The sequence below is a fragment of the Brachyistius frenatus genome, unplaced genomic scaffold (genome assembly GCF_029030835.1).
Source record: "Brachyistius frenatus isolate BFR_SWC_R1_liver_20210118 unplaced genomic scaffold, ASM2903083v1 Contig_43, whole genome shotgun sequence".
Taxonomy (NCBI): Eukaryota; Metazoa; Chordata; class Actinopteri; family Embiotocidae; genus Brachyistius; species Brachyistius frenatus.
Window position 1 is genome coordinate 2,921,059 of NW_027210642.1, and position 27,948 is coordinate 2,949,006.

Sequence of the window (27,948 nt, forward strand, 5' to 3'; positions counted from 1 at the left end):
AGAGGAGGCGGGTCTAAACTCACCGGTTTCGATCGGATGTCGCTTCCACTGACCGGATGGCGTTCGCGTAGAGGAAGTTTTGTTTTGCGAGTTTTCCGTCCGTTTCGACTCACTGAGCATTTTTTTTTTTTTTAAGTTAATGCGCTTAAAAGAACACGAAATGATATTCGTGTGAATTGCATTACGGGTAACCCGCTCGCGCATTTTGGAAAAAAAAAAAAAAGGGAAATAAAAAGCCTTTAAGCGGCGCGAAGCGGCGGAACTCAACACTTTCAAGAGTAACCCGAGAGCACCTCGCTGCTAAGCTACCTAGCTCGTTAGCGCGGCCAGCGTTAGCCTCTGGTCTGTGTGGTATTGAAAGGGAGAGGTGGGGGGGTAGAGGCTCTCCGAGCTAACGAAGCCATGGGGAACCGGGGCATGGAAGACCTGATTCCCCTGATCAACAAGCTTCAAGACGCGTTCAGCTCCATCGGCCAGAGCTGTAATTTAGACCTTCCTCAGATCGCTGTGGTCGGCGGACAGAGCGCCGGGAAAAGCTCGGTCCTGGAAAATTTTGTCGGCAGGTACGTGAAACCGCTTAATTGAGTTTCAATTATCTCGGTAGTTTACACCGGGTTTTTATTTCATTTTATTTTAACACGTTCTTACATTAGGAAACTTGCGTTTTTGATCGCCCAACTGGTGTGTTTACGTTTTGAAATACCTTTTTTTTTTGCCACAAAAGCGTCGAAGCTAAACGTTTGGTCACTTTTGGCAGTTAGTGACCGACGTTAGTATAAAGTTACACACTTGTCGTAGTATCTGGAGATTAAACTACTTAAGATGTGCTCTTTACGTGGCAAATCTGTAGGTCAACATAAGAACTCATTATAAATGGGGGGTGGAGAAAAAACAAATACTTCTGTAGAGGCTTCCTCAGTTTTTTTTACACTTTAGTGGGCCCCGAGTTGTTTCTCTAAACATTTGCACACTATTGATGCCTTTTTATTTATTTTTTAATGTAAAACATCAAAAACAACATCAAAGCTATTACCACAAATTCAGTAACAAAACAATGACTAAAAAGACCAACTTTAAAGCCAGAACAATACACGTGAAAAATGCCTGAGCGCTACAAAATGTAAAAAGAAAAAAAAGAAATCGAATCAAAATTAAGTTGGGCCTAATCTGGAAATGCCAGAGAACATAAATATGGATATAATAGAGATTTGAATACTGTTAGTGAGGAGCTGCCACTGAGAAAGCCTGAGTACCGATCTGGATTGAGGAACCAGTAAAAGCTGCTGTTTCAATGATCTGAGAGAGCCGGGTGTCAAAGGTCAGATATACAAGATGGGCTCCTCCATTTAAGCACATATACGCAACCAGTAAAACGTTAAAAGCAAACCACAACTGCCAGGAAATATCTTTTGTCAATCAATCTCTCTTTACAAACCAAGACTTTGAACATGATGAATGAAGACTGATTTGTTTTATTGTGTCATACCTAAACAATATGCACAGCCCAATAAGGCTTACAAGACACCATTATTCAAAACGATTTCAAACAAAAAGCCAAAATTAGAGCCAGACTGACAACAAAAACTTGTGATTTTAAACAAATAGACCCTGCTGATGTTTCGCAAGCATCAGTGGAAGCTAAACAACGGCTCCCTTCTGTCATCATCAGACCACCAGAACATTTCTGGATTTAGAATATAAATTTCATTCAACATAACTTTTCATAATGAGGACCAAACAAATGAAAATGTGATTCATTCTTAACTTTTCCTAAATCACATATTTTACACAGCCAGTTGTCCTTCTGGATCTTTTCTAATCTTCCAACTTCAGGAGCCAGAGGAAGGTTTCCTGTTGTCAACTGTGCAACTGAAGATCTTTCTTGATAGGTTTGCTTTAACTTAGGATTCAGAAGATGAAGGTCTTTGGTCTGTGACATCAATGTGCAAATTGTGTCAGTTCAGTTTTTGTTTCAAATTTATTCTCGGTAAAACACAGTGTAGATAATATTTTGTAGTCCTATTTGGCCTTAATTTTGAATGAGAATTAGTTTCCTTTTGTTTTATTTAAAAGTTCAGGCCACATCCAGAAGGCCCTGCAGGATTTACATTTACAAGTAATTGTTACAGCTGTTGAATGGAGTTTTATCAGATCACATAAGAGGTTCTTGTTTGCTTGGCGTGTGTGTTTATTTCAGATGTGAAAGTACAAATATGTAAGTGGGAAAGCCTGTTGGGTAAAGAGAGCTACCACCTTCCCTTAAGGATGTGTATTTGTGCAGCTGAATTCGTCCTGAGTGCGTTTTTATGTAACGCGTTGCTTTGGCCCTCAAAGCAGAGTGTCTCTCATCAAATTGCTGGCATTTTTTTAAGTTCTCATCTGCAGAAAACACAACTTCCCTTACCATCTTCCTCTTTTGTTTCTGTTTTTGACTGAAGTTTAGAAATAAAAGGAAATAGGCCTGACGACTCTTCAATCTTTGAAGTGTGAAGGTTTAAACTACAGTGCTCCTGGGCTGGGTCTGTCATCCTCAACAGGGCGATCCTGTTGCCCGCTCCCTCATCAGCCGTGAGTGAGATCACCCTGCAGATAAAGAAACAAAACAAGCTCGCTCTAAAGCAGCTTGTTTAGCAGGTTTCCACCCCATTGAGAGGCTCTCCGTGATTAACCCAAACCACACAACAATCTTTCAACACACAGACACGCACGCACGCCGGCCGGCCGGCCGAGTAAAGGAAGCAGATTGGCTATTAAGATGACATGCACAAAGTCTTTTGGTTATAAACACACTGGCGAGATCATGTCGTAACTGCCTTTAAGAGAAAACGCGCGCGCGCACACACACACACACACACACACACACACACACACACACACACACACACACACACACACACACACACACACACACACACACACACACAGATTACACTACCATTCAGTGCACATTAATTCAGATGAGCGGGACTTTGCACTGTGAGTGCACTTGACACACATCAGCTGCAATTAACACAAGACATTTCATCGTGACTCGCCTGCGCTGGCCTTCCTCTTTCTGCCCGCCGTTAGGACTAACGTACATCCATTTGCGGAAAAGTTAATCTAGCATTGCTTTGGCATTGACCGTTGAGGATGGTCATCCTGTTATGAAGTGTGTGTGAGCAGCACACTTAAGAGCTGCTCTGTTGCTTCTGTGCAGGTGATTTGAAGGCCCGACGAGGTGGAACAGTAGAGGGTCGAGGGTCGAGTTTCACTTTAATCTAGAAGCGCTCGGGAGGTGCCGCACATCGCCATAGCAACAGGCGTGCTCATGACTCATTGTTGATCTGAGGGCTTGTTTGAGTTCAGAAGTGGCCAATATGGAAACCCTTCACCTTTACCATGCTCTCCAGTCATCTGTCATGCAAAACTAGGAGTGTTGTAGGGTAGTTCATTTGCAGACTTTGACTATGGGCTGCTGCTTCTTTCATTAATGGTTGCTCTCTAATTTCCCCGGTGGCTGAGATCTTTTTCTTTTGTTGAGGTGCATGTTGTGTGTGAAAGGTTGGCTCCATCCCTCCGTCCCTGGGGTTGAAAATATTCCGGCCTAAAAAAACACTAGAAACCAAGTCACGCAATAAAGGGAAGAGAAACATCGAGACGACAGACAGTAAGGTTCAGACACAGAGCGCAAGTGCCCCGCCTTTTCTCTCTCCCGCTTGAACTTCATGCTGATGTCATGATCTGATATGGCTGCCAAGTGACCTCACTTCGCTACTTCTCTCTCTTTACGTGGCAAATGTTCTGACGTCTTAACATGCGCTTTTGATATCGCTCAGTTTCTTATTTACATTCCCTGGCTTTGATGAAGAAATGCTAAGCAGGGCTCGACCGCATTTGCTGTGGAGCTACCGTCTGTCTGTCGTCCCGGTCCTGTTTTTCAGCCCAGGTGACATTGAGAATGGACACTGTTTTGTGTGACACATCTGGTGGATTCCTGATTCCCTCAAGTGTTTTACAGCAGAGCAGCACACTTTAGCTGCCTGGTCCGCATACTTTGCCGGGCAGGAATTCAATCCCACTGGCTCAGCATCATGATACACAAATATTTGTCGACGTTTTAGTCTGTTGGCAGAGTTATTTCCTTGTTTGGGTTTCAACCAAGACAATCAAATAAATGACCGGACGCAGTGAACATACACTAAGCTCTCCTGTACAAGCATTTAGCCCGAGCATTTGATACCTGACAGACTTTTCTTATGGTGGATGCAGGTCCAACTAATAACAATAATAATGGTTATGTTCTATCCAGGTGTATCTCTGCCACGGCATGGTCGTTGTGCACACTGCTTCACTGTGACGTGGCTTACTGATGAGACTCAAACAAGAACCATCATGAATTTTATTAGTTATGTAAAACATGATATTTAAATGACAAGTCAACAGCTGCTGAGAAATAACTGAAAAAGATTAAGATAAAAATGATAATTTAGCTTAACTTTTCCATTGTAATTTTACAGGCTTATCGATTGATCAATGCGCGCGTTATTAGATCATAATTCACAAACCGTTAAAAGACTATGATCACATCCATGTCAGAATTTTTTTTGGCTGTGTGCCTGTGTTGTAATTTTAATGTCCCAGCTGGGAGTTAAGACGTTATATCTTGCACTGCAAGCCGGCCTGGGCGGAGGCTGTTATCAGATGTGTGACAAATAGCCAACAGAGGAACTAGCAGTTTTGAAAGTGTTAGAACCCTTTTCATTTGTTTGAGGCGGTCTTTGATAAAGAATTAGATGCGGCTGCTTTGCTCTAATTTCATGCACATTTACCGAAATGCCAGTGTTTGCATAAAACCTATTTGATGAGTGTGCACATCTCTGTTTGCAGCAGCAGACTTCCTCTGTGTACGTGTGTAAGGATTGTGAACAGAAATGTGCACCAGCCTGGATGCTTGTGTGTAGCACGGTGGACATCACTGTGATGAAGAAGACGGACGAGCGGCGAAGATTGAAGGGATTTTCCCCGCCGCGGTCGGATTTTGGTCGCGCTGGAAGAGGGCTTTGCTGCCTCGCGATGCCTCGTCGTACCCACAGTGACAGACTGGTGCGGGAATGCGGATAGCCATAATTACATGTTCTCTGCCACTCCAGAGACCTGCGGAATAAGTCCCACCAAATCACCAACACGTTTGTTGTGTGCTGCGCCGTCCCTTGAGAGTCTACCACGACCTCAGAATTTCACACACTGGTTTCCATATTTGAAAGCGAGCCCTGTCAGAACTCAATACACTGGAGGAAAAGGAGGATCAGCTGTGGGCTATGGCTCCTCACAGTTGCTCTGCCTGTTTGTAAGAGGCAGAGGCTGTAGGGGTGGGGAAGGGGGGAGGGGAGGAGAAGGGAGTGGAGGGGAGTTGGCTCTCTCGTTCTCTCCCTGCCCTACTCTCCCTTGATTTTGCTTTCTCTTGTGTTCGATGGAGACTGATGCTCTTTGCTCGGCCATCCATTATGTATGAAATGATACACAATCTGCTCAGCCTCGTTTATCATTTACAGCGCATCAATAATGAAATCCTGGCCTATTGCCTCTTTTCAATATGCCACTGCTGTTTATCCAACTCTGTCTATGAAGACCGACTGTTTCCATTCTCTACTTGCTTTATGTCTTCTCCAAAAAAGCATTTTGATCAAACAATTTCTGTGTGTATTTCCCACTAAACATTATTGGTGCTTTATTTTATTGCTGTGGATCTTTCACCAGTTGCCACTTGTTGAGTCAGTGAGAGTGACCTGTCACTGGAGAGTGGCCTTTAATATTAATACTTTAGCAGTTTTTTTGAGGACATCATTCTTGCTGTGATCTCAGAGCCACCATTCGCAGTGTCAGATCCTTTCCCACAGCTTAAAGTGGGTTTGTTTGTTTTCTCTCTAATTCCCTCCCTCCTAAACCTCATCCAGAGCTTTCTATACTGTCTGCCATGTTGACAAATGCCTGTATGCTCTACATTATGTGAATGACACAGCACGTGTGCTGAACCACAGACCTGTGTTTTTTTTTTGCTGATGTGGGGAACATCCAGAACATTCCCCCTGTTTGACCACAGGACTACAATCTGGGAATAGCAAGCAGTACGTAGTATGGCAGCTCCCCTCTTTTCTCTTGTCCTGTGGCTCATACATTGCTTTCAGTCTTAAGTCAGCGGGCAGTCAGAGCACCGTCTCAGTGCCTTCGGGCCTGTAGGTCTGACAATAAGGAGACAAAGGAAAATGTGGGCTAGTGACATGTTCATCTCTGCTAGTATAATTCTGGGACTGGGCCTGGTGATCACCACCAGATGTAGTATGTTTGCAGAGCAGCTGAGGGACTTTCAGAGTTGGGAGGGGAGTGCAGAAGACTGGGTGGAGGAGCCTCATCTGGAGGCTGACTAAGCAACGTTGGCCTTGTGGTTAAAAAAAAATTCCTCAGGTACCGTGTCACTTTAAGAGGCCAAGTGTGAGAAAGTTCTCATTGTTTTCTATAGGACGGTGTCTCAACCATTCACTGTTGCACCAATAGCATTTGCGGTTGTCATCTAACGCTTGCATTACACTTTGCAATTCTCATTTTGCAAGCTTGTAGCTGAACATGCATAGAGCAAGCAATGTCAAGTTTTAGGCCCGAGGACTTGTGTGGCCAAGGTGTTATCATGGATCATATGTCTTGTATTGACACAAGCCTGCCTGAAACAGAAACTTTAGCGGAAACCATCAGCCTCACCTCTGACTGTGATCATGTTTTGTAGCGGGTTTATTCTTCCTTAAACTATGTGTACATTGAGCTTAATTTTTTTTTTAAACCACACAATTCTGTCAACAGTGTGAGACCCCGACCAACCAAAATATTTCATATATTGTCATTGCTATTATCAGCTGTTTCGACAAAATGTCCGAGTACAGAGAGCTGCCTCCTTAACGTCGCTGCCACACGGCTTCCCCCTGTGACTGTAGCTGCAGACACAGGGAGTAACTGTGTTGAGTGACAGTTTGCACCTCTGTTCAGTATTATAACCCTGAACTGGCTTCATCTCTGACACTGGTAGAAATACTGCTGATGCAGGTGTTCAAGCCGAGTTGCAAACATGGCAAATAAAAAGCAAAACAATTAAAAGCACAAGTGTTTTTTTGTCACACCAAAAAGTGGGTTAAAAAAAAGAAAGAAAGAAAGAAAGACAAGCTCCATGAGACACAGTCGGCAGCATCAGACATACGTTTAAATGGTACAGCAGCAAACTCAACAAAACCCCTTCAATTAGACATTTGAAAAAACAGTAGCTGAGATCAAAGAAATAAGATTGTATTACTGCCACAGACTTGCAGGGGACTAAAAAGGAAGCAGGAACAAAAGTATCTGTCCAGACCACGAGAAGAATAAGCAAGGACTTTATGTCTAGAAACACTTCATTTTTGACCAAAAAACATCGGAGGGGTGGGGGTGTTCTTGTCAAAGTGGGTCCGTCTTGTCCTGGGTGTGTTTTGCAGCGGCAGGAGTTGGTAAACTTGATGATGTAACTGCCATCTTGGGCCCTCTGAGGAAGACTTTGGTGCCCACAGTGTGTAAATTGAACCACAGTAATAATCATTGGACTTTCCAGCAAAATACTACTCCCACTGAAAATCTTCAGAGGCACAGAGAAAGAAGTTTGAGCTTTGAAATGAAAGATTATTAGAAAGTTGGTTTCCTTTGCACACAAGGAGGTGGCTGAAATACTGACTCCAGCGGGACTTGTTTCGCTCAGACTCTTTAGGAGAAAATTTAATTGATCTTTGCTACTTGGTTCTCAGCTCAACAGCATGTTGTCAAAATCACGAAAGTTGGTATTTCTGTAACTGTTTCCAAGGTTTTAGTTTGATTTCATAAAATTGTACTCGCATCACCAGGATGCTTTGCAGATTAGATGGTGGAGTAATTGTGATTGCAAGTAATTACTCTCATTTACATATTTCTGTTGGACGACTGAATGAGCATGAAATAGTAATTTAGTTGTGGCAAATAAACTCTACATGCTGATTATAATTCTCTCAAAAGCTGGGGAAGTAGCAAAATCCTCAATTTTAGAATTACAACGTTGTTGCTCTTCTGTGTATTGGACTCTACTGGCATTTAAAATGAATGATCACATAGAAAGTTAAAGGCTAAAGGTTGTCTTCTTAACCTAACTGTGGCACTTGTTTGGCACACAGCCTCTGACCCACACTGGGCCGGCTTGCGTCATCGTTTTGAAAAAAAAACAACAACCTCACTTTACCCCGGACATGCTGAAACCGTGTTTTTAGATTTATACACTCCAGAGGCCATTTTAGAAAAGCTCTTTTTTTGAGGGAGGGGGGGGGGGGAGGTTGGAAACACCAATGCAGTCAGGACAGGGAGCGTACACTGAGAGAACATTTTATTTGAAATGCCAATTAAAGGTGGCTGTACTGTGAGTGTGTTTTCCTGAATATAGACCGTTCAGCTGTGCATCAAAAACGTTATCCCTGTCAGATCACCACGGGTGCTATCATAATGTGCTCGGAGATGCACCAGCTCCAGGATATGTTCTGAGATGACAATATAATTACAGACTGTTCAGTTCAGCTTGAAGGGAGACTTGTTCAGAGTCATAAATTGAAAGTTAACTGAATTGTAGGATTTTGCAGGTATAACATGAATCAATTCTGTTTTCGGCTGGATTTTCAACTTAATAGCCAGAGTGGGTGTGCATGAATTGATCTGTATCGCACCGACGATGAGAGAAACGGATTTTGTTCCATTTGATTTGTTGTGAGACAAGTTGGAGGCGTGAAATTCTCCTGTGCCCATCAATTTACCAGAGGCCACGCTGTGAGGAAATGGACATCGACTGTAATGAATAATTGAACATTCTCCCTGTATGCCCCCGTCTTTCTTTCTTGATTTATTAAAATGTCTGACATTTTGTCCGTCTCTGTCCTGAGCGTACCCCTTTTCGTGATTTGAATTTTTCTCTTTTTCATCGCCTTTACTTCCTACATTTCTGGTGTTTATTTTTCTTCCTCTGTCTCTCTCACTCAGGGACTTTCTTCCACGAGGATCAGGCATTGTTACCCGCAGACCTCTCATTTTGCAGCTGGTCAACAATAAAGCAGGTGAGTATGGCAGCCCTGTGCACTGCCACATCCCCGCCTCCTTTCATCGCTGACCTGCATATGGCCTCCCAGGGACGGCGCCTCAAGCTAGGCACGCCGTCTGCTATATGCTACTTTCATCTCTTTAATGTAATATTCTTTTGTCCCTCTCTTCCCCGTTCTCTCTTTGTCTTTGTTCCTTTCTCGCCTCTTTGTCCTTTTTCTCTCGCTCCAACCCTGCGTGCAGAATATGCTGAATTCCTGCACTGCAAAGGGAAGAAGTTTGTGGATTTCGATGAAGTGCGAGCGGAAATTGAGGCGGAGACCGACAGGATAACGGGCTCCAACAAAGGCATCTCTCCCATCCCCATTAACCTCAGGGTCTACTCCCCAAATGGTAATGGACACGAGTATTCATGAGAACATGGTCATGAACACCTTCTCCTCTGTGGTTATACTGGGGGTTTATATCCCTTTCATGCATATATTTGTGTTGGATCTATTTCATATCATAATATCTGTTTGATCATATTTCATTATTTTAACCATAAATATCTCGTTATGGAACGTAAAGAAAAAGTAACAATGTCTATTAATATTGTCAGTTAATATGACCTATTATATTACACATTTATATCTCTTTGTTATTATCGTGCGATAATACAAAATAATATCTGCATTACCCAAACGGACATATTGTCCTGTTTTGAAATGTGCACAACGACTATCCACCCTCTGCTGTTTTCAAAAGGAGTTTTTCAGACAGCTTTGTGGGATAGATTTTTGTTGTTCAGATGTTTTCATGTGTTTTTTTACTCCGTCACTGAATGTCTGTCACAAACAAACAGCTCAGTATGGGAGCCATCGCAGGGAACTCACTGTCAGTAATTTAACTTTCAAACTGCTTTCGTTTTTAGACAGTAAAATGCTCATTAGGCTTAGTTTCACAACAACAGAAGATAAAAGCTTCCCCTTGAAGCGAACACCCATTAATATGTGAACTTGAGGACGATTGTGTAATTGTCTGTTGATGTTTTTTTTTTTTTTATTATTAAAAGAGAGGAAGCTGACGCGGAGTCATAAAACACAGTATTTATCTTTTTCATCCCATGTAAGAGAACATTTCAGTAATACTACGAATAACAAAGGAGTTTTCTTGACTTTGTGATTGGCGTTGTAAATGCTGATAATTAATCAAATATATCAGTTCAACATCAGTGTTAAAAAAGTAGCATATTTGTCTCGCATCCATCACTACGTGGGTTTCCATTTGAATGCTAACTTAAGTTAATAACATATTTAAAAGTCAAAATGAAAATACATTGCTTTACTAAAAATAGGTCACCGAACCACCTTCATGAACAAATACGAAAGGGTATGTGCAGGTTTAGCTCGTAACTACAACATGTTTCTCTCCGGAATCCTAATTATTTACTTTCATGCGACTGATGGAAAAATCTATTTGTTTACATTTCTCATGCCTTATGACTTCTGTCCTTGTAACTCAGTGCTGAACCTGACCCTCATCGACCTTCCGGGGATGACTAAGGTTGCTGTAGGAGATCAACCGGTGGACATCGAGCACCAAATTAGAGATATGCTGATGCAGTTCATCACCAAGGAGAGCTGTTTGATCCTGGCGGTCACCCCTGCCAATACTGATCTGGCCAACTCAGACGCTCTAAAGATCGCCAAGGAAGTGGACCCACAGGGTAAGCAATTAGCTTTTCTACTCGATCAACAGTCAGGAAGCAGGTCTATAAACACATTGTTGTCAGTACGAGTACATTAAACATGGCATATTCAGATTTTCTCTCATTTAATATGCTACTGCTGTTATTCAGCATTTCCGTCTCTGCCAATTCTTCATAGATGCTTCCTAAACGGGCCTCTGCAATGAAAAGGTCAAATGCACTGATATAATTATTCTGGGCATCAGTCCTCTGCCTCTGTATTATTCTGTTAGACATGTAGCATGGTGAGAGGTGACAAATCTGTTTAAACCGATGCAGCTCCACTTTCTAATTATATGCAGGTCTGCGTACCATTGGTGTTATAACAAAATTGGACCTGATGGATGAAGGGACGGATGCAAAGGACATCCTTGAAAATAAACTGCTGCCACTGCGTCGAGGTGAGTATCATCCACACACCCACTAAGAGACACGCGCACAGGCTTTGTTGTCGACCCCTGGAATGACCGTGTGTGTGTGTGTGTGTGTGTGTGTGTGTGTGTGTGTGTGTGTGTGTGTGTGTGTGTGTGTGTGTGTGTGTGTGTGTGTGTGTATGTCCAGGTTACATCGGTGTGGTGAACCGCAGTCAGAAAGACATTGATGGAAAGAAGGACATTCGCGCTGCTCTGGCTGCAGAGAGAAAGTTCTTCCTGTCTCACCCGGCCTACAGACACATAGCAGAGCGTATGGGCACACCACATCTACAAAAGACACTCAACCAGGTCTGACAACAACTGTCTCTTTGTTTTTAAGGATCAAACCATGCCATTGATTCTCTAAAATAATAATATTGTCTTTTTCTGTCTATAGCAATTGACCAATCACATCAGAGATACCCTGCCAGGTCTACGCAGTAAGCTGCAGAGTCAGCTCCTCTCTCTGGAGAAGGAGGTGGAGGAGTACAAGAACTTCCGTCCGGATGACCCGACACGCAAGACCAAGGCCTTGTTACAGTGAGTGCAAATAATTATTTGAAATTACATTTACAATTTTGTGCCGACAAGTTGTGATATTAGACATTAATTATCTTGCACAACAGGGTTGTGTTGAGGTTTACTGAGCTGAAACATGTCAGATATTCCTATTTAAAAGTATAGTGAAGGGCTGACAAAGTAGGACTATCAAATCTTAAATATGCATCGATTTACCCCTGACTTTAAGCTGTAGCATCACTAAACAGAAGAATCTGTATGAATTAACAGCACTTAGCCACTTGTCTCTTGTGCTTGATCAGGATGGTGCAGCAGTTCGGTGTAGACTTTGAGAAATGCATTGAGGGCTCTGGGGACCAGGTGGACACCAATGAGCTTTCAGGTGGTGCCAAAATCAACCGCCTCTTCCATGAACGCTTCCCCTTCGAACTTGTCAAGGTCAGCACTGCATCACAATGTGCCATAAAGAGTTGTCTGGTGAACTCAGACTTTAGGTCGCAGGAGACTTTACGCATCACACCGATTTGTGAATTGTATTATTTGCTTTTTATCTGTACCTGCAGATTGTGTTTGATGAGAAGGACCTTAGGAGGGAAATCAGCCATGCAATCAAGAATGTCCATGGTGTCAGGCAAGTGGAGTAGAGCCAAGAAAAAAAACCTACCTGTTTTCCATAATAGTCACTCACAGAGCTGAATAGACACCTCTGTTCTGTTTTGACAGTAATTACTGCTGCCACATCTTTGCTTTTTTTCCCCTTCATTAAAGCCGTTATTCTACTATAATTCAAAGTTTTATAATCAAGCCTCGGCATCACAGACTAAAAGTACCCACTCAAATTGATGAATTCGGAAAGTGCTGTCTGCTGTATGTGGAATATATATTTTCTATTTTACTTCCCCTCACTGTTCTTTCAGTCCATTTATCTCCCTCACTGCAATACCACCCACTCCTTTTCTGTTTCTGTCTGCCAAAGCCTTCAGTTATTGAGGTTTTGTGTTACGTGTGTCTTTGTGTATTCCTCAATGTAACGCAATGTCTCTCGTATTTCACTTGTGGTTATATGTGTAATTATATTTACACTTCCTGTCTTCAGAGCTTCATCTTTTCCTTTTCCTGTCTTGGTTTTCAGTGGTTTCATTTTCAGTTTTTTGTCAGTAACCTTACAATCGCCTGTTTTGTTTGTTTGTCTCATCATCTGTCCATCCATGTTTTCTTTGGTTGTTGTTTTTGGACTTCATGTCTGTTAACTGTCCCATCTGTCTGCCGCTGTGCCTCTGTCTCTCTGTGCATCCTCAGAACGGGGCTGTTCACTCCAGACCTGGCGTTTGAGGTCATCGTGAAAAAGCAGATCGTTAAGCTGAAAACGCCCTGTCTCAAATGTATCGATCTGGTCATTCAGGAGCTCATCAACACAGTCAGGCAGTGCACCAACAAGGTACTGCAGGTGTCCAGCATCTCCCGACCCAGCCCAGACACAGAGCAGGGGCAGCCGTGGGTGTTGGCAGAGGGTACGCTGACATAGATCGTTAGCCAAACATCTTCCTGTAACATCTGGAAACATCTCTACTGATGAGTTTCAAAAAGGAAAAGTTCTGTGCAGTTTGCCCTCGGCCTGGCCCAGCCCCGTGAGCTCTGTGTGCAGGCAGCGCTGTCGTGTTGTGGAGTGTTGTGACGGGTGACGTGTTGTGGATATGAGATGTTTTCAGGACTGAGCATCTCTGGTTTCTTCTGGACAAGCTGCAGGTCTCACTACTCGGTGCTTCTAGCCAGCAAAAGACAGGGTGCTCTGTAAGCTGTTAATTGGCCTCTGCCGTATTGACCTTGTTTACGACGGACTGGCTTGTCAAGAAAGAGGATGTGAAGAACCTGTGGCTTGTCCTGCTCCACTGCTTGATATGTCTTTCAGCAACTAGAAAAAACTAACTTCCTTTTTCCTTCCTGTCTGTCTGATATTTCTCTTTCTTTAATTTCTGCCTATCCCTGTCTTTCTACCACCCCAACAAAATGCAATGTGACCCCATGACCTTTCAGAACGGGGCTCTTCACCCCTGACCTGGCCTTCGAGGCAATTGTCAAAAAGCAGATCCTCAAACTCAAAGAGCCCAGCCTCAAATGTGTGGACCTTGTGGTGTCTGAGCTCACCGCGCTCGTCATGAAGTGTGCCGTTAAGGTAACCAGGGACACACCCGCTGGGATGATGGCATGAAAAGAGAAGGGATTTCTTTTCTTTATAAATGTGTATCATCCAAGTGCAGTTTTCAGCCCCAAACCACTCCCATGCCACCCCACCATCTGTGCCCACTTCTTCAAATGTGTGTATTGTCCCATCTCTACTCCCTTTGTACTCTAGAAAGTCGCCACACCATTCAGAGTGATCATCGACAGGTCACATCCACCAGCCAGCTCCCACATGCTGTTTGACCTCAGCATCAGCTCATTAAAGCTTTTATTTATTCCTTTCCACCTCCACACTGCTTCCTGTCTCTCTCCCTCCCTGCCCAAGAGCCAGCCTGGTCTTTCTGAGCAGAGCCGAGCCCGGCGCTGCTCCCTCGCTGACCCACATGGCAGACTGACATTCTGCTATCTGCTGAACCGGATGGAAAGGCAGTGACGTGAGGGTGGGGGTGTGACATTACTAGATGATACATAGCCAAGGGCTATATGGGCACAGTGACAGCCTGACTGAAGCGTTTCCATAGCTACGGTGCTCCGCTACCACCTTGTGGATAGAGGAAGGCACTGCACATTAAAAAAAAAAAAACATGACATCCTTTCCTCTCTGTCATTTGGGTTTCCCCTGCCTCACCCCAGTTTGTCCTTTCTCATCCCGTCTTCACTAATATTAAAACTCTACCATCAGCCAGAGATGACGGGTTTAAAATCAACCAGATTCTTTTCAAATGTCCACATTTCTTAAATATATTACTATATCACTTGATAGCCAATAAAACTGCAGTAAATGTCCAGCATTACAGCACTGATTGTATCTTTGAGTTATCCCTGGCTGATGGTAAATGTATCACCACCTTGTAGAACAGACAATCAGTATTTTAAAGTCTGTTTTCAGTGTGCGTGTTGGATTGTGATTTCCTGGATACGTGTGACACTGAAATGTCACTTGACTATCTCTTTCCCTTTTTCTTTGTTTCCTACTTAATTCTCACTTCTCACTCCTGTTTCTCTCTGATACTTATTGGTAAGTCTTATCAAGCTCCAGCTCGCATGTCGGTGTGCATGTGTCTCCGTTCAGTGCTGCAGTTCTTGTGTTGCCTTTCAGCTCAATTCCTACCCCAGACTGAGAGAGGAGACCGAGAGGATTGTCACCACCCATGTCAGAGAAAGAGAAGGGAAGACCAAGGACCAGGTGAGTTGCTATGTTGATTGAATAGTCTCCAGCATGTGGTGTAAGCTCCTGTTAGCCTTTGATTTTTACTTTTTAATACACGGAAACACTACAGGAAGACCTATAACCATCTACAATCCATGTTAAACCCCACTCCAGTATTATATTGAGATGCTGGTGGGACAAAGCCCCCCAAGTTGTCACATAAATGAGGGAAGGGGAATAAGACAAAATGTAACATGCAGTGACGTTTGTAACCGATATCTAAAGGCCCACTGTTAGCTGTTGTATCATCTGCTATTGTCAGTTTCTGCATCTGCTGATCCTCCAGCTGCAGCATGACGACGAAAAACATGTGCCTCGTGTCATTCTTCCAAACATCACATCAGGTTTTGCTTCAGTGTTTGTTCAATGGTAAAAACTCATGAAGCTTTTCCATTGAGGGACAGAGCTGCTGTCCACCTGCAATTCTTTATCAGTAATTTGGAGCCATTACTGTGCTGGTTTGTCTGTTGGTGTCAGCTTGCTAGTTTACCAGCAGAGCAAAACCAAAATCTAAAATGTTTTCCTTCTAGCGTGCGTACGTTTGCAGGCTCTTCAGCACAGCAAGTGCACATTATATGCTAAATAGATACGTCCATAGATTATTGTATGTATCATTCAATGTTTTCTTTAGACCTCCTCATAAAAGTTAGCAAACTTGGTAAAATATGGCCTTAAAAGTATTCAAAAAGACTGGATGGTCTTGAAATAATTTCCCTAAGTAATTATTAAGGCTCAGTTCTACACATGTTTTTGTAAGCGATAGTTTGATCAAATGAGTGAACAAAAAAAACAAAAAATCAAGTTTGTATGGTGAGATTTTTATAAGAAAAGAAAAACATACTGTTCAACTTCCTGTTATATTTTAGTCATTATTATCATTTTTGTCACAGCTAAACAACACTCTGTATCGTGTTAGAAAATCATGTGATAGATATGCAACCGCACTGCAGTTTGCAGTTTTGGAATTAGAGATCACTCAATTACTTCAAGACGTGGCAAGAAAAGGAACTCAGAGACTTGTGTATAAAACACATCTGTAGCCCTCCAAAAAGTGCTGACTTTTGCTCCTAGAAATTTAACAGCGTTAACTCAACTAAAAGAAATAATTTTCTCAACTTCACCAGAGTGCTGCAATTAACAGAATTGATATTATCAGTCTGGCAAGACATGAAAGCATAGCTTTCTGTGGATTTAGCTGGGGCTATGGGGGAACTTTTGTTCGGCTCATGAATGTGTTATTTCAAAAGTGAGACTTCGTACTTAGTGCCTCCTGTAAGTGGTGTTTAATTGAGACCTCTCCGTCCTAATCGTAATTTTCTGCTTCTTAAGGTTCTGCTGCTGATTGACATTGAGCTGTCCTACATCAACACCAACCACGAGGACTTCATAGGCTTTGCTAAGTATGTACCCCTCCTCCCCCACCTTCCCTAGCGCTGTTGACAGCTCGTTGCCGATGACCCCAGTCACAGCACAGGCACCGTGATCTTGATTAAGTTCGCCGTGCCTTTTGTCTGCCTCCGTGGTGCCGTAGATTTACAAAAAGGAACGATCTGTAATTCTGAAACCGACATTACACATGCTTCACGTCGTTTCAGAAACGTCAGCGTCGCCTCACTGAATCTAAATGTTGCCGATAATTACCCACATGTTGTAACCTGCAGTGCATCATTGTGATGTAGCACGTCAGTTACTGATTCAGCCTCATTAGAGCATGTGTCTCCCTGTGGGGAAGGTGGATATCACTATGATCAAGGTCACATGAGTTGCACACAGCTTCCCCCCTGCATGCAACAATACCACTCTGCCTTCAAACAGCGCCAGTCAAGCATGCCTGGTTGCTTGACAGATACATTTCTTCAGACTGTGTGTTGCTGTAAAGAATGCTTTTTATACCAATGGACAGAACGGTGTTTATGTTTACCACTTTCACTTGTAGCTGCTTCTGTGCACAGGAAACTAGTTTGCACACTGCAAAGCAGGCTTTGTTTTGTGGTACTCCTGAGCAGCCTGGAGTTTGCGGTTGAATCGATGTACTTTCTGGTGCAGCAGTTACGGTAGCATGTAGTCGAGTGGAGCTCCCTTCCTCTGTGTGGTCTGTGTTAATGACCAAGTAACAATGCAAGCGCCTGTGAGAGCGTGTGCGAGGGTTTATGGCTGGCCTCTGCATGGCAAGTGGATTGATGTGACGTATCGAAAGGTCACCAGAGGCTGTTTAACGGTTCTCATGACGTCACTTTCAGCCTTGACTACAGAAGGCTGGATGATGGTAGCCCCCCGGGGTACGGCAACAACAGGTGGGCAAACAGAAAGGATGGAGGTCTTCCGTGTACAGTATGTGTGAGACCGCTTGAACCTCCATGTTGTTTGAACTCCTCTACAACCCACTTTCACCTTCCTGTTATGTGTGTAGTGGTTGTAATAACAACAATAATAACATCAAAACCTTGGAATCACACTGACCAAAAACCAGACAGGTGATTTTCATAGAGGACTAAACGCTAATAAAGGGTATGAATAAACTATCAAAATAGAAGTTACACTTGGATATTTGGGGTAATGTGTTTTAAGCAGGTTGTGTTTGAAGTGGTATCATCATTATTTGTAATCTGCCCATCTTTGTGTAACGACAGTGCCCAGCAGAGGAACACGGCTGCGAACAAGAAGAGGGCCATACCCAACCAGGTATGTTTTATCACTCAGCTCTGGCTTCTCCTATTCCAGGTTTAATCTTCCTAAACTGATGCTTCCCATGAATAGCCTCTTACTTCACCATGTGAACAAACCTGAGCAATGATTTAGACCGGAGCCATTAATCTATCTCGACCTACCTAACTGGTAACGATGCTCCCCAGTACATCATTTGACCTGCCGACTGTAGCCAGTCCCAGAGGCTTCTAATCCTCATATGAAACAGAGTGGTCTTTGTCTACAATGTTGGAAAGCTGGTACCTCTCCTTTTCTATTTCATTCAGACTGATATTTCGCTAAGCTCGTTGAATTTTACTTTGTGTACTTCAGAATCGTAAACCATGATTATAGTGCCGCTAATCAGCTCCAGTAAGGGGAGAGTTACCATAGTGACCTCGAAGAAGACCCTGCTTCCTTTGCTTTGGTCTTTTGGGGGGGGGGCGAGCATTTGTTTCCGTGGCTCTCATTAATTGCTGTTTGCATGCGACCGCAGGCATGTTGTTCGAAGACAAACCAACAAGTAATCACAGAATTATGTTGATTGTTTTGCCTTCCCCATTAACCCACAAGCATCTTTTGTATTGAAATTCAGAATGTGCATGGACCTTGCACCTGTCAAAATAAGCAACAAATATGACATAACCAAATTGTGGTATACTTGAAGTAATTCTAATTGCATGTAACTTTCTTGCTCCCCCTCTCTCTCTCTCTCTCTCTCTCTCTCTCTCTCTCTCTCTCTCTCTCTCTCTCTCTCTCTCCTGTCTTTCTCTGGTTGCCTCATGGACTTCCTGTTTCCTCCTGTGTTTGGCCCTTTTAAACCTCTCATTCCGATCATTTTACCCTCTTCTTTCCAACCTGTTTTTAAACTTTAATTTTCTACTCTCCCTTACTTCTTTATCCTCTCTTCTCTCCTTCCAACCTTCAACCTGTTACCCTTCTCTCTCTCTCTCTCACCTTCCTCCTGCATCTCATCTGTCCCTCATCTTTGCTTCCTTGCTTTCTCATTTATTTTGGCTTTGATTTTATACCCCCTCCTCCCCTTGCTTTAATTCCCCTCCCCTTCCTATTACTGCAGGGTGAGATTCTGGTAAGTACCCCACAGATTTAAACCACACCCTGCAAGGGGCAGCAGGGGTAGGCCATGCAGAGGAACTGAGGCCATCACGCAAAGGTCAGCCACTATAGTTAGGGTGCGACAGACAGACTGGTGTGAGACAGCAGGTTAAACAGTGGACTCCTGTAAATACAGGAGTTGATATGTTCACCATAATAAGTTGTTCTACCCCTCTGCAGCTTGGCGGACTAGGAGAGGTCAACGAGGAAAAGGTAGAGTCTCCAGACTGACTAAAGTGACGTCAAGTACAATTCTAGTATCCTCATGCAGTTACCAGTAATTGGGACTGTCTTTGTAGTAACACCTGGCATAATTGCCGTCGTAATTCTTCACTTTAAAAAGACAGTATGTCTTTAATTTTACATTCTGGTGTCTACTAACATTTTCTCCATTGAGTATTTTAAAGAACTTATGACTTGTTTTGCCTCCAACAAAAGATTGTGGCGCTTTGCTATGCTGTGTTCTCTCTATTAAGGACCAGAGAGAGAGCGAGAGGGAGAGAGAATGAGTAAATATTCCACCAATGGCCGTGGAGGCGTCAGTTCTCCTGTCTTCGGGTTTACACCTCTGCTGCTGCCTCATGCATGGTGACTCAGAAGTTTGCCTTGTGAGACGCGTCCTAACCTCAGGGGGGACAAAACGGGGAGGGAGAAGGGTGCGATCAATTCAGCAACACACAGTACAGACACACTTTGAAATTTTAGATTCAGTTTATCTTAAAATACTGTCCTACTGAAAATATCAAGTCTCTGATTGTTATTGCTGCATTCAGAGCTCATCAAATTGTCTATATCCTTAATACGGTGAATGATTATGGCTTTGGGATGTATTCAAATGATTTATTCAAAATTAACATCCCCCTTTTTTTTTTTTTTTTTTCTTACCTCACAGTCTTATCAAGACAAATTTGATTTGAGCATGTTTTACTCTAATCACATGGATTTCTTTACTTTGACTCCTTGGTGTTAATCTCTGACTTAATCTAACACCTTTAATTAACCATTGCCAGACAAATGTCAGAAAATTTTCAAATTATTTCTTGAAATGTTTGTTATTCAAATAGTGTACAAACAAAAGCATCCCGCCTGTGACACCCTCACATCTTATAACCAAGCAGACATTAAGAAAATGGAAACAATATCATTTCCAACTGACTTTAAAACAAAGGATTCAGAACATGTTCTTGTTATTCAAAAGTTTATTTCCTCGCCAAGGTGAACTGCCAGTTTAGCTCCCGCGTTCCTGCCTTCTCTCCCATGTTGATGTTGGCACTTTTGAGTTAATGAACCTTTTTTTTTTTTTTTTTTCACATGACTCACGCCAGTCCTCTGAGAGTGCAGGAGAGAGGTCTAAAGCAGGCTTTGAAATGGATATTTCCACTGAGCTTTGCTTAGCACAAGAGGACACATTTCATAGATAGTTTCTCACATTGTACTTGAAAAGCATTGGAGTCTGGGCGAGAAAATGGAGAGAGCGTATTTACGAGTGCTCCTCCAAAATGCATGGCGTATTTTCGTGAAAGTGATTCACTCAACTCGGGTCTGATATATTTTCTCCCGCTCCATATCTCCACTTAGATTTGTTTTTACTTTGCTGTTCAGGGTTTTGTCCCTCCGTGAATTTGACTAACTCTGTCAATCTGCTTGCCTCTGCATTTAATTTCTTTCACTGCAACTTCTTTTCTCTTCCTTTTGTAATAAGGTTTTTACCCACTGTACATCCGAGTCCAGTTAACCCAAATAACCCAAATGTTCTTTTTTTAACATAGATAACGTACATACTCTAGCTTCTACTGACCCACTGACATTAACATGTGTTCGTCGACCCTTGTTCTGTGTTGGGGCAAGAATAATCTGAACCCCATCTGGTCCTGTTTGTTGGTTCAATGGTTTCTGTTGTGTTCAGTGAAAGAGAACAAGGCCTCATCCCTCTTTGATACTTTCAACTAAACCCTGTAATGCTTTTATATACATTTAGGTGTATTACTGTCCTTTGGTCACTTCATGGTATTTTAGTCTCACATTTAATCCATTCCTCTGTCCTGTAGTGCATAGTTCAATAATATTAGATTCACAGACACAAAATGTTAAATATTTACATAGAACCCAAACTCACTATGACCTAGCAGGTAAGTCGGTCAGATTTGATTTGTCTCTGTCACATCTCAGAATTAATAATGCAACATCTCATGGGACCCGCATTTCACCAGTGCATCAGCCCTAATGATGAAGCTGTTTTCCTCCACCTTCCTGGTACCCCTCTCGCCCTACCACCCCCCACCCCCCACCCCACCCCTCTTTCTCTCACATCTTCTCACCGTGTAGGTGATCAGGAAAGGCTGGCTAACCATCAACATCAGCATCATGAAAGGAGGATCCAAGGAATACTGGTTTGTCCTGACCGCCGAGTCCCTGTCCTGGTACAAAGATGAGGAGGTGAGAGGAATGTCTGTTTCCTTGTTGTATTTCACTGGATGGATGTCGTTGGCTAAGATAACAGAGCACCAGAGGAAAGACGAAGATACCGTTTTTTTTTTGGTTTTTTTTTTGGCATTGTCGATATAGACTATCCCCAGTGGAGATCTGGTGTCATTACCCACGGTGGCAGGAGGTGTGTGTGTGTGTGTCCCAGCCTAGCCTAACCAATGTGCAGACTACTGTTCAGCTGCAGCCTGATGAACAGGTAGTCTGAACACTGGGCAGGCGGGGTGAGAAGGACTCTGATGGGAGGAAGGACCCAGAGGTCATGGCGGCTGCAGGTCGCTACCCGAGGACTGTAGGACAGAGGACACATCAGAGCAAACATTACCTCAGTGTAACAATCATGCGTATGATAAAACCCACATACATGGAAATAGTTCATATGTCAGAACAATATTGCTGAAATACCACACTAGCTATATTTTGTCCAACATTGTTTTAAACAGAGCATAATATATAAATTATAACCTTAATAACAATCCTGTAAACTGATGTTGGCAAATGACCTTTGGCAATTGTTCTTGGCTAAACAAATGTGTGTGTATATATGCATGTCTATTTGTACTCTCTTCTGTGTTTATGTATGTTATAGATCTGTGCTGAGACTTGTATTCAATGACTTGGAGCATAACTAGTGATCTTAGGTGCATAAAAAGCATAAATATAATTGCTATAGCCGTACTCACCGCTTCATCTTCTTCAGGCCTCAGTTGTATCCGATCTTCCGTCAAAACAAACAAAAACAAAAAAGACCTCTAAAAGATACCACTACAAACCACCACAAAAAATTACCTCCAGACGAGTGGCCTCAATTATCCCCAACACCAACCGAGATGCTGCATTTCTATGTCGGTCGCCTTTTGCGAAAAAGCAAAGCGAATGAGAGAGGTGGGATGGTGGAGGCAAACTGACGTGGCAGGCGGGCTGAAATGTTCCAGCCGGGATCTGACTTTGGAATTTGCAGGAAATCGTACTGGGTTACGGGGGCCAGAGGGGGGGGGGGGGGGGCGATTGTGTGTACAAGTGTGCGTGAGTGTCGGCGCTTGTCTTCGTGAATCCTCCGGAGTGTTTTGGGAAGGTGGTCATATCTGTGTGCAAATGTGTCCTTTTTGCAGACACCCAAAGGTCATTTTATATGTTTGTTCAGTCTATTCAGGCTCATGTATGTTTTGTCGGGTGTTTTGCACGTGCAGTTAAAGGATTTCGCTCCGTGTGTGTGTGTGTGTGTGTGTGTGTGTGTGTGTGTGTGTGTGTGTGTGTGTGTGTGTGTGTGTGTGTGTGTGTGTGTGTGTGTGTGTGTGTGTGTGTGTTTCGGTGAGGGCGGGGGATTTTGTGTGTGTGTGTGTGTGTGTGGAACTGCGAGTGATGTAACCGTTGGGCCTGCGCCGCTCTCCGTGTTAGTGCAGACGGAAACGCTTCCAGATGTCTCTGCTCAGCGGTGAAAGCTGGCACCCGTCCCCCCCCCCCCCTCCACCCCACACCCCGCCCACCACCACCAGAACTCCCTCTCGCTCCTCCTTTTCTCCCTCTCTTCCTCCTTGTCCTCATCACGCGTTGCACTTCTCCATCTCACCAGCCTGGCGGTCGTCCACACGGGGGGGGGGGGGGGGACGCATTCCATCATAGTGTGCTCACCGGTGGCGAAGAGTTATCCCTGCTGTCCTTCTTTTTGCTTCTGCATTACCGCCGTAGAATTGAAATCGAGACCGGTCGACCCTACCAAGTATGTAAAGGGATCGCGCATTATAGGCTTTCTGATCATCTGCATTTGTACGTTACAATAATCAGACTGGTAATAATCAGTAATGTAGTCTTTCTCTGTGTAAAAGTGAATTGTGGGATTGAAAGAGAGCAGTTGCAGAAGGGGATAGCGAAGACCGTTGTGAAATGAAAGCTTCTCCACATGGAAAAAAAAAGAAAAAAGAAAAAAAAGCGGAAGTGTCAGAAGCTTGGGGGAAGCCACCGGAAACATTTATTGAGGGTTGTAAAAGGAAAAGGATCCGCTCCACAAAATACTGAATTCACGGGACTCCCAAAGATTGTTTATGGGTCTCTTAAGGAGAAAATTTATTTTATCTTTAGTACAATTATCTAAAAAAAAAAAACAACTCAAATATGCATTTTTCTATTACTTCAGCTGTTTACCGAGGCTTCAGTTGATATGTTGCCATTCATGTCTTTCGCATCACTGACATGTCTTGCGGGTAAGGGGGGTTAAACAAGTTTATCGCAAGTGCATACAATTCCTCACTTTGTGCACATATAACTTCGATCTGTTGTATATTCTAATTTTTTTTGTTTGTTTGTTTGTTTTTTTGTATCTTTCATGCGTTACTGCTGTAAAAACTCATGTCTTCTGTCTCATGCCAGGAAAAAGAAAAGAAGTATATGCTGCCCTTGGATAACCTGAAGATCAGAGACATTGAAAAAGGCTTCATGTCAACAAAGCATATCTTTGCAATCTTCAACACAGAGCAGAGGTCAGGGTTATGTCGTTAAAGGAAAAAAAAAAACATGTTTACTGACCTCTCTAAATGCGCACCTAGTTTGCTTTTGCCATTTTCTGTGCATGCACGTCCTCGTGTATCGGAGTCAGCCCACACTCACAAGCGCTTGTGTTTGTCTATTGTTTATCTGTGCAGGAACGTGTACAAGGACCTCCGCCAAGTAGAACTGGCCTGTGATTCTCAAGAGGATGTGGACAGCTGGAAAGCATCCTTCCTCAGGGCAGGAGTTTACCCGGAGAAGGACCAGGTATGCGAGACACGGATAACCTTACATTGGTCATTAACACATTATTATGTTATTATTATGAAAGGAAAAAAATATATATCTTTTAAGATTACGATCCGTTTTCTAAGGGAGAGCTGAGACATTATTAATCGGACAATAGACACCGACACAGCCACGGCGCAGAATTAACAAAAGTCTGCAAGAAGAATGATTTTTTAAAAAACAACAACAACAACAAAAAACATCAGAAAATGAGATTTTGAAGTCGCCTTCAGTTTGCGCTCAATTCTATTTAGAAAAAAGAGCGTGTAACATCGAGTACTCATTGTACGCAACACGCGCGCCACTGTATTTCTCTGTTCACTCTTTTGGGACATGATCACGACTTCTGTGGAGATGCACGCGTGACATGCGTACGCGTCATCTTTTTCTCGTGTGTTCAGGTGGATAATGAAGACGCAGCTCCCGCAGACACATTCTCCATGGACCCTCAGCTGGAGCGGCAGGTGGAAACCATCCGCAACCTGGTGGACTCGTACATCGGCATCATCAACAAATCCATCAGAGACCTCGTGCCCAAGACCATCATGCATCTCATGATCAACAGTGTGAGTCCAGCAGGTCCTCAGCAGCAGACGGTAGTGGTTAAGGATCGGGTTATGGCCGCTCCAAAGTGGCTTTCAGGCAAATGGTAGTGAAAGATGCGCTGGTCGCACGCACGCACACACACACACACACACACACACACCGGAAGCCGACCGTAGAGTCGGGGAGACTTCTGAGTATATTACCACAAAGCTATATTTCAACAGAAAGCGATAGATCCGACAGCCACATCATATATTCATGAACAGTTTCTGGGTTAAAGTGCGTCCTCTCGCACTTGATGCTTTATGTTGTGTTAAATGCTGACAGGAGCTGCATCGTTACCAAAACGCTGTAAATGAGAACGTCTTAATTTTGCTGAACTCTGCATGTCCTTACGAGAGCACATTCTCCACGGTGACCAAATAAAAGTACATTTTTGTGCAAACTATATATAAACCTGGACATGCGCATGGATGTATCATCTCATCTGCTGCGCGTGTTAATCACTACGTTGCCCTCCATTCAGCAGATCTCAGAACAAAGAAGCTATTTAATAGTAGTTACGTTCTAAAAGCAACGTAAAGCTTTAGAGACCCGTGTTTAGTTTCCGTGTTCATCGGTAACGGCGATGATCCTGTATTCCATGTCGATACGAGGCCATAAACTTGGAGACACTAATTAACAGGATTTACGACGCGTGCTCACAGTGACTCGTCTAATGTCCGTTGATGAAGCTTTATTATTCCAGTGAGCTCACCGGATGCCTTCAAGCCACCGAACAACTACACAGTCGCGCGCGCACACACACACACACACACACACACACACACACACACACACACACACACACACACACACACACACACACACACACACACACACACACACACACACACACCCAACATTTGCACCACTGACGTCTGACCAACCTCTTTGCAAAGATTTCCCAGTAGTTTGCTTGAAGCTCGGGTATCGCCAATCTGCAGATTGTTTTGTGCGTAATTATGAATCCCTTCCTTTCTCATCAAAACCCTGTTTCACTTTCGGTGTTTACGAGTTCTGTTAATGGTTGCGAGTTGCCGCCACCTGTGTTGTAACGGTGTGAACTTTCATCTAGGCGAAGGATTTCATCCACTCAGAGCTGCTGGCCTACCTCTATTCGTCAGGGGACCAGAACAGCCTCATGGAGGAGTCGGCCGACCAGGCCCAGCGTAGGGACGAAATGTTGCGCATGTATCACGCGCTCAAGGAGGCACTGCACATTATCGGCGACATCAGCACCAGCACAATATCGACCCCGGTACCCCCACCTGTAAATGACACTTGGATGCAGGAAGCCAGGTGAGGGTTTAACAGGCTGTGAACACAATAGTTGGAACTCGCGGTCTCCAATAACACATCCAACAGTTAACTTCTTTGTTTTTTTTGTTTTTTTTTTAAACATCAAATTATAAACAGCCAGAAAAAAACTTTTTTTCCGAGAGTACGACGCCTCCACTGGAGATTTAACAACAACAACAAAAAAAATGCAATTACACAGAATAGCTTTTTGAATTTTATCAATACATTTTCAAAGTCTTGTCCTAGAAAGAGCTCATGTTTTTTTTTATTATTATGTCTGTATAATTTTGTAATATCCTTCTCTCAGCCCGACTCCTCAGCGTCGGCCGCCTCCTGCATCAGCGCCGCCCCCCAGCCGTCCGCCCGCTGTTCGGGGCCCAACACCGGGACCACCCATGAACCCTTCCCCCGCCCTCGGAGTGCCGCTTAACCCCTCTCCCGCTTTCGGTGCACCCCCAATCCCCTCCCGCCCGGGCCCACCCATCAATGCCTTCAGCAACAGTCTGGATCCCTTCAGCGCACCCCCGCAGATCCCCTCGCGGCCGGCGCGCGTCCCACCCGGTGTGCCCAGGTACGACTTTCTTTTTACGACGTGATCACGAATGCCCGTGAGTGTGTGTTCTGTCATCTTGTAGCACTGCACTTGTAATATTTTGTCACCGTCCTCTTTCTTTTATAACAGGTAACGTTTGTCACCTCTCACCAGTTAGTTCTGCCGTCTGTATAGCTGTCCATTATTTCTTTATTGATACTCTCTTCTCAGTCTTGGTTTTCTCTCCCTCACTGTCCCTCTGTCCTCAGCTCCCCTCATCTCTCTCTCTCTCTCTCTCTCTCTCTCTCTCTCTCTCTCTCTCACTGTCGGGTTGTTTGGTTTCTTCACTGTCTCTCCGTGAGCACGTCTCACTCCTTGTCCTGTATCTTCTCTCCTCGTTGCAGCCGAAGACCCCCTGGTGCTCCCTCTCACCGGCCCACCATTATCCGCCCCGCCGAGCCCTCCCTGCTAGACTAGACCTGTGGCCGAGCCCACCTAAAGCGCGTGTGTTTGTGCGTGGATGTGTGCGTCCGCACACTCCTAGGCGGAGGGCTGATGCTCGAGGGGAGGGGCCGACCGGTAGCGGTGCATTTAAAGCGCATCGTTCAGCCGTATTGATATGTCTATCCAAGCAATGTTAATAAGCTGCTAATACTGTCTTTATAAGTGCACATGAGAGAAAGAAAGCCCTTAACCACTTGAATATTACAATTGACTGCTATAGAAGACAAAATAAAACCCAGCTGCAGCTGATCATGGATTCATTAAGCTTCAAGCAGTAAATTCAGAGGTTTTTTTTTTGTTGTTTTTTTAAATCGTAATAGCTGGCTTGTTTCTTATTTCCTGACGAGGTTCCTGGCAGACGTGCATTAAATAACTTATTAACTGGCACTGGCTGGCTTTCCTCTCCCCTCCCTCCTCCTTTTTAGACTGGCCCAGACGCACAAGCCTAGACCTCTGTGTAATATACACACTTAACCTGTTGTTATTGTTTTACTGGGTTTTCATATCCTAACTGATTTCATACTGGAAAAAAAAAAACAATAGCTTATTATCACTGTTGTTACTTTTGGTGGTGTCGATGATATATATATATATTTTTTTTTCTTTTCCTCCTCGTGTTATTTTATTTGAGGGACTTTGTCCTTTTTTAATGACCGTTATAAATGTAGCTTTAAAATGAAATCCTAATTGCAGCAGAGTCGAAGCATAAAAAAAAAAAAAAAAAGACAAAGGGCGGGGTTGCATGAGACTGAGAGGGCAGCTTCAGCTCCGCCTCTCTTAACTATCCCTCCACGATGAGAAGACGTCAAGC

At 43.6% G+C, this 27,948-nt stretch overlaps 1 protein-coding gene across 6 annotated transcripts; it reads left to right on the plus strand.

Annotated features, from left to right (window-relative positions):
- Positions 1-73: 73 nt before the first annotated feature.
- Positions 74-27,867, plus strand: dnm2a (dynamin 2a). Of its 6 annotated transcripts, none has more exons than XM_069702981.1 (22): positions 74-563; positions 9,049-9,122; positions 9,349-9,498; positions 10,610-10,813; positions 11,137-11,235; positions 11,396-11,556; positions 11,645-11,787; positions 12,069-12,204; positions 12,330-12,397; positions 13,066-13,204; positions 15,047-15,133; positions 16,487-16,557; positions 17,398-17,451; positions 17,788-17,839; positions 18,921-18,932; positions 21,284-21,394; positions 23,810-23,919; positions 24,082-24,193; positions 24,616-24,780; positions 25,878-26,101; positions 26,409-26,672; positions 27,038-27,867. In XM_069702981.1, the coding sequence occupies exons 1-22, from the start codon at positions 403-405 to the stop codon at positions 27,108-27,110; spliced, it is 2,670 nt and encodes an 889-aa protein (XP_069559082.1). In that variant the 5' UTR covers positions 74-402; the 3' UTR covers positions 27,111-27,867. The 6 variants fall into 6 exon arrangements, with proteins under 6 accessions (XP_069559082.1, XP_069559080.1, XP_069559083.1 ...); XM_069702979.1 differs by lacking the exon at positions 18,921-18,932 and adding an exon at positions 19,139-19,171; XM_069702982.1 differs by lacking the exon at positions 17,398-17,451.
- The last annotated feature ends 81 nt before the right edge of the window (positions 27,868-27,948 follow it).

What these genes read in the sequence shown, in the direction of transcription:
- dnm2a (XM_069702979.1), top strand. Translation starts at nt 403, where the DNA reads ATGGGGAACCGGGGCATGGAAGACCTGATTCCCCTGATCAACAAGCTT. An exon ending in TACAAAAGACACTCAACCAG is followed by an intron (nt 11,557 to 11,644) that starts GTCTGACAACAA and finishes TTCTGTCTATAG; the next exon opens with CAATTGACCAATCACATCAG. An exon ending in ATCTTCAACACAGAGCAGAG is followed by an intron (nt 23,920 to 24,081) that starts GTCAGGGTTATG and finishes TTATCTGTGCAG; the next exon opens with GAACGTGTACAAGGACCTCC.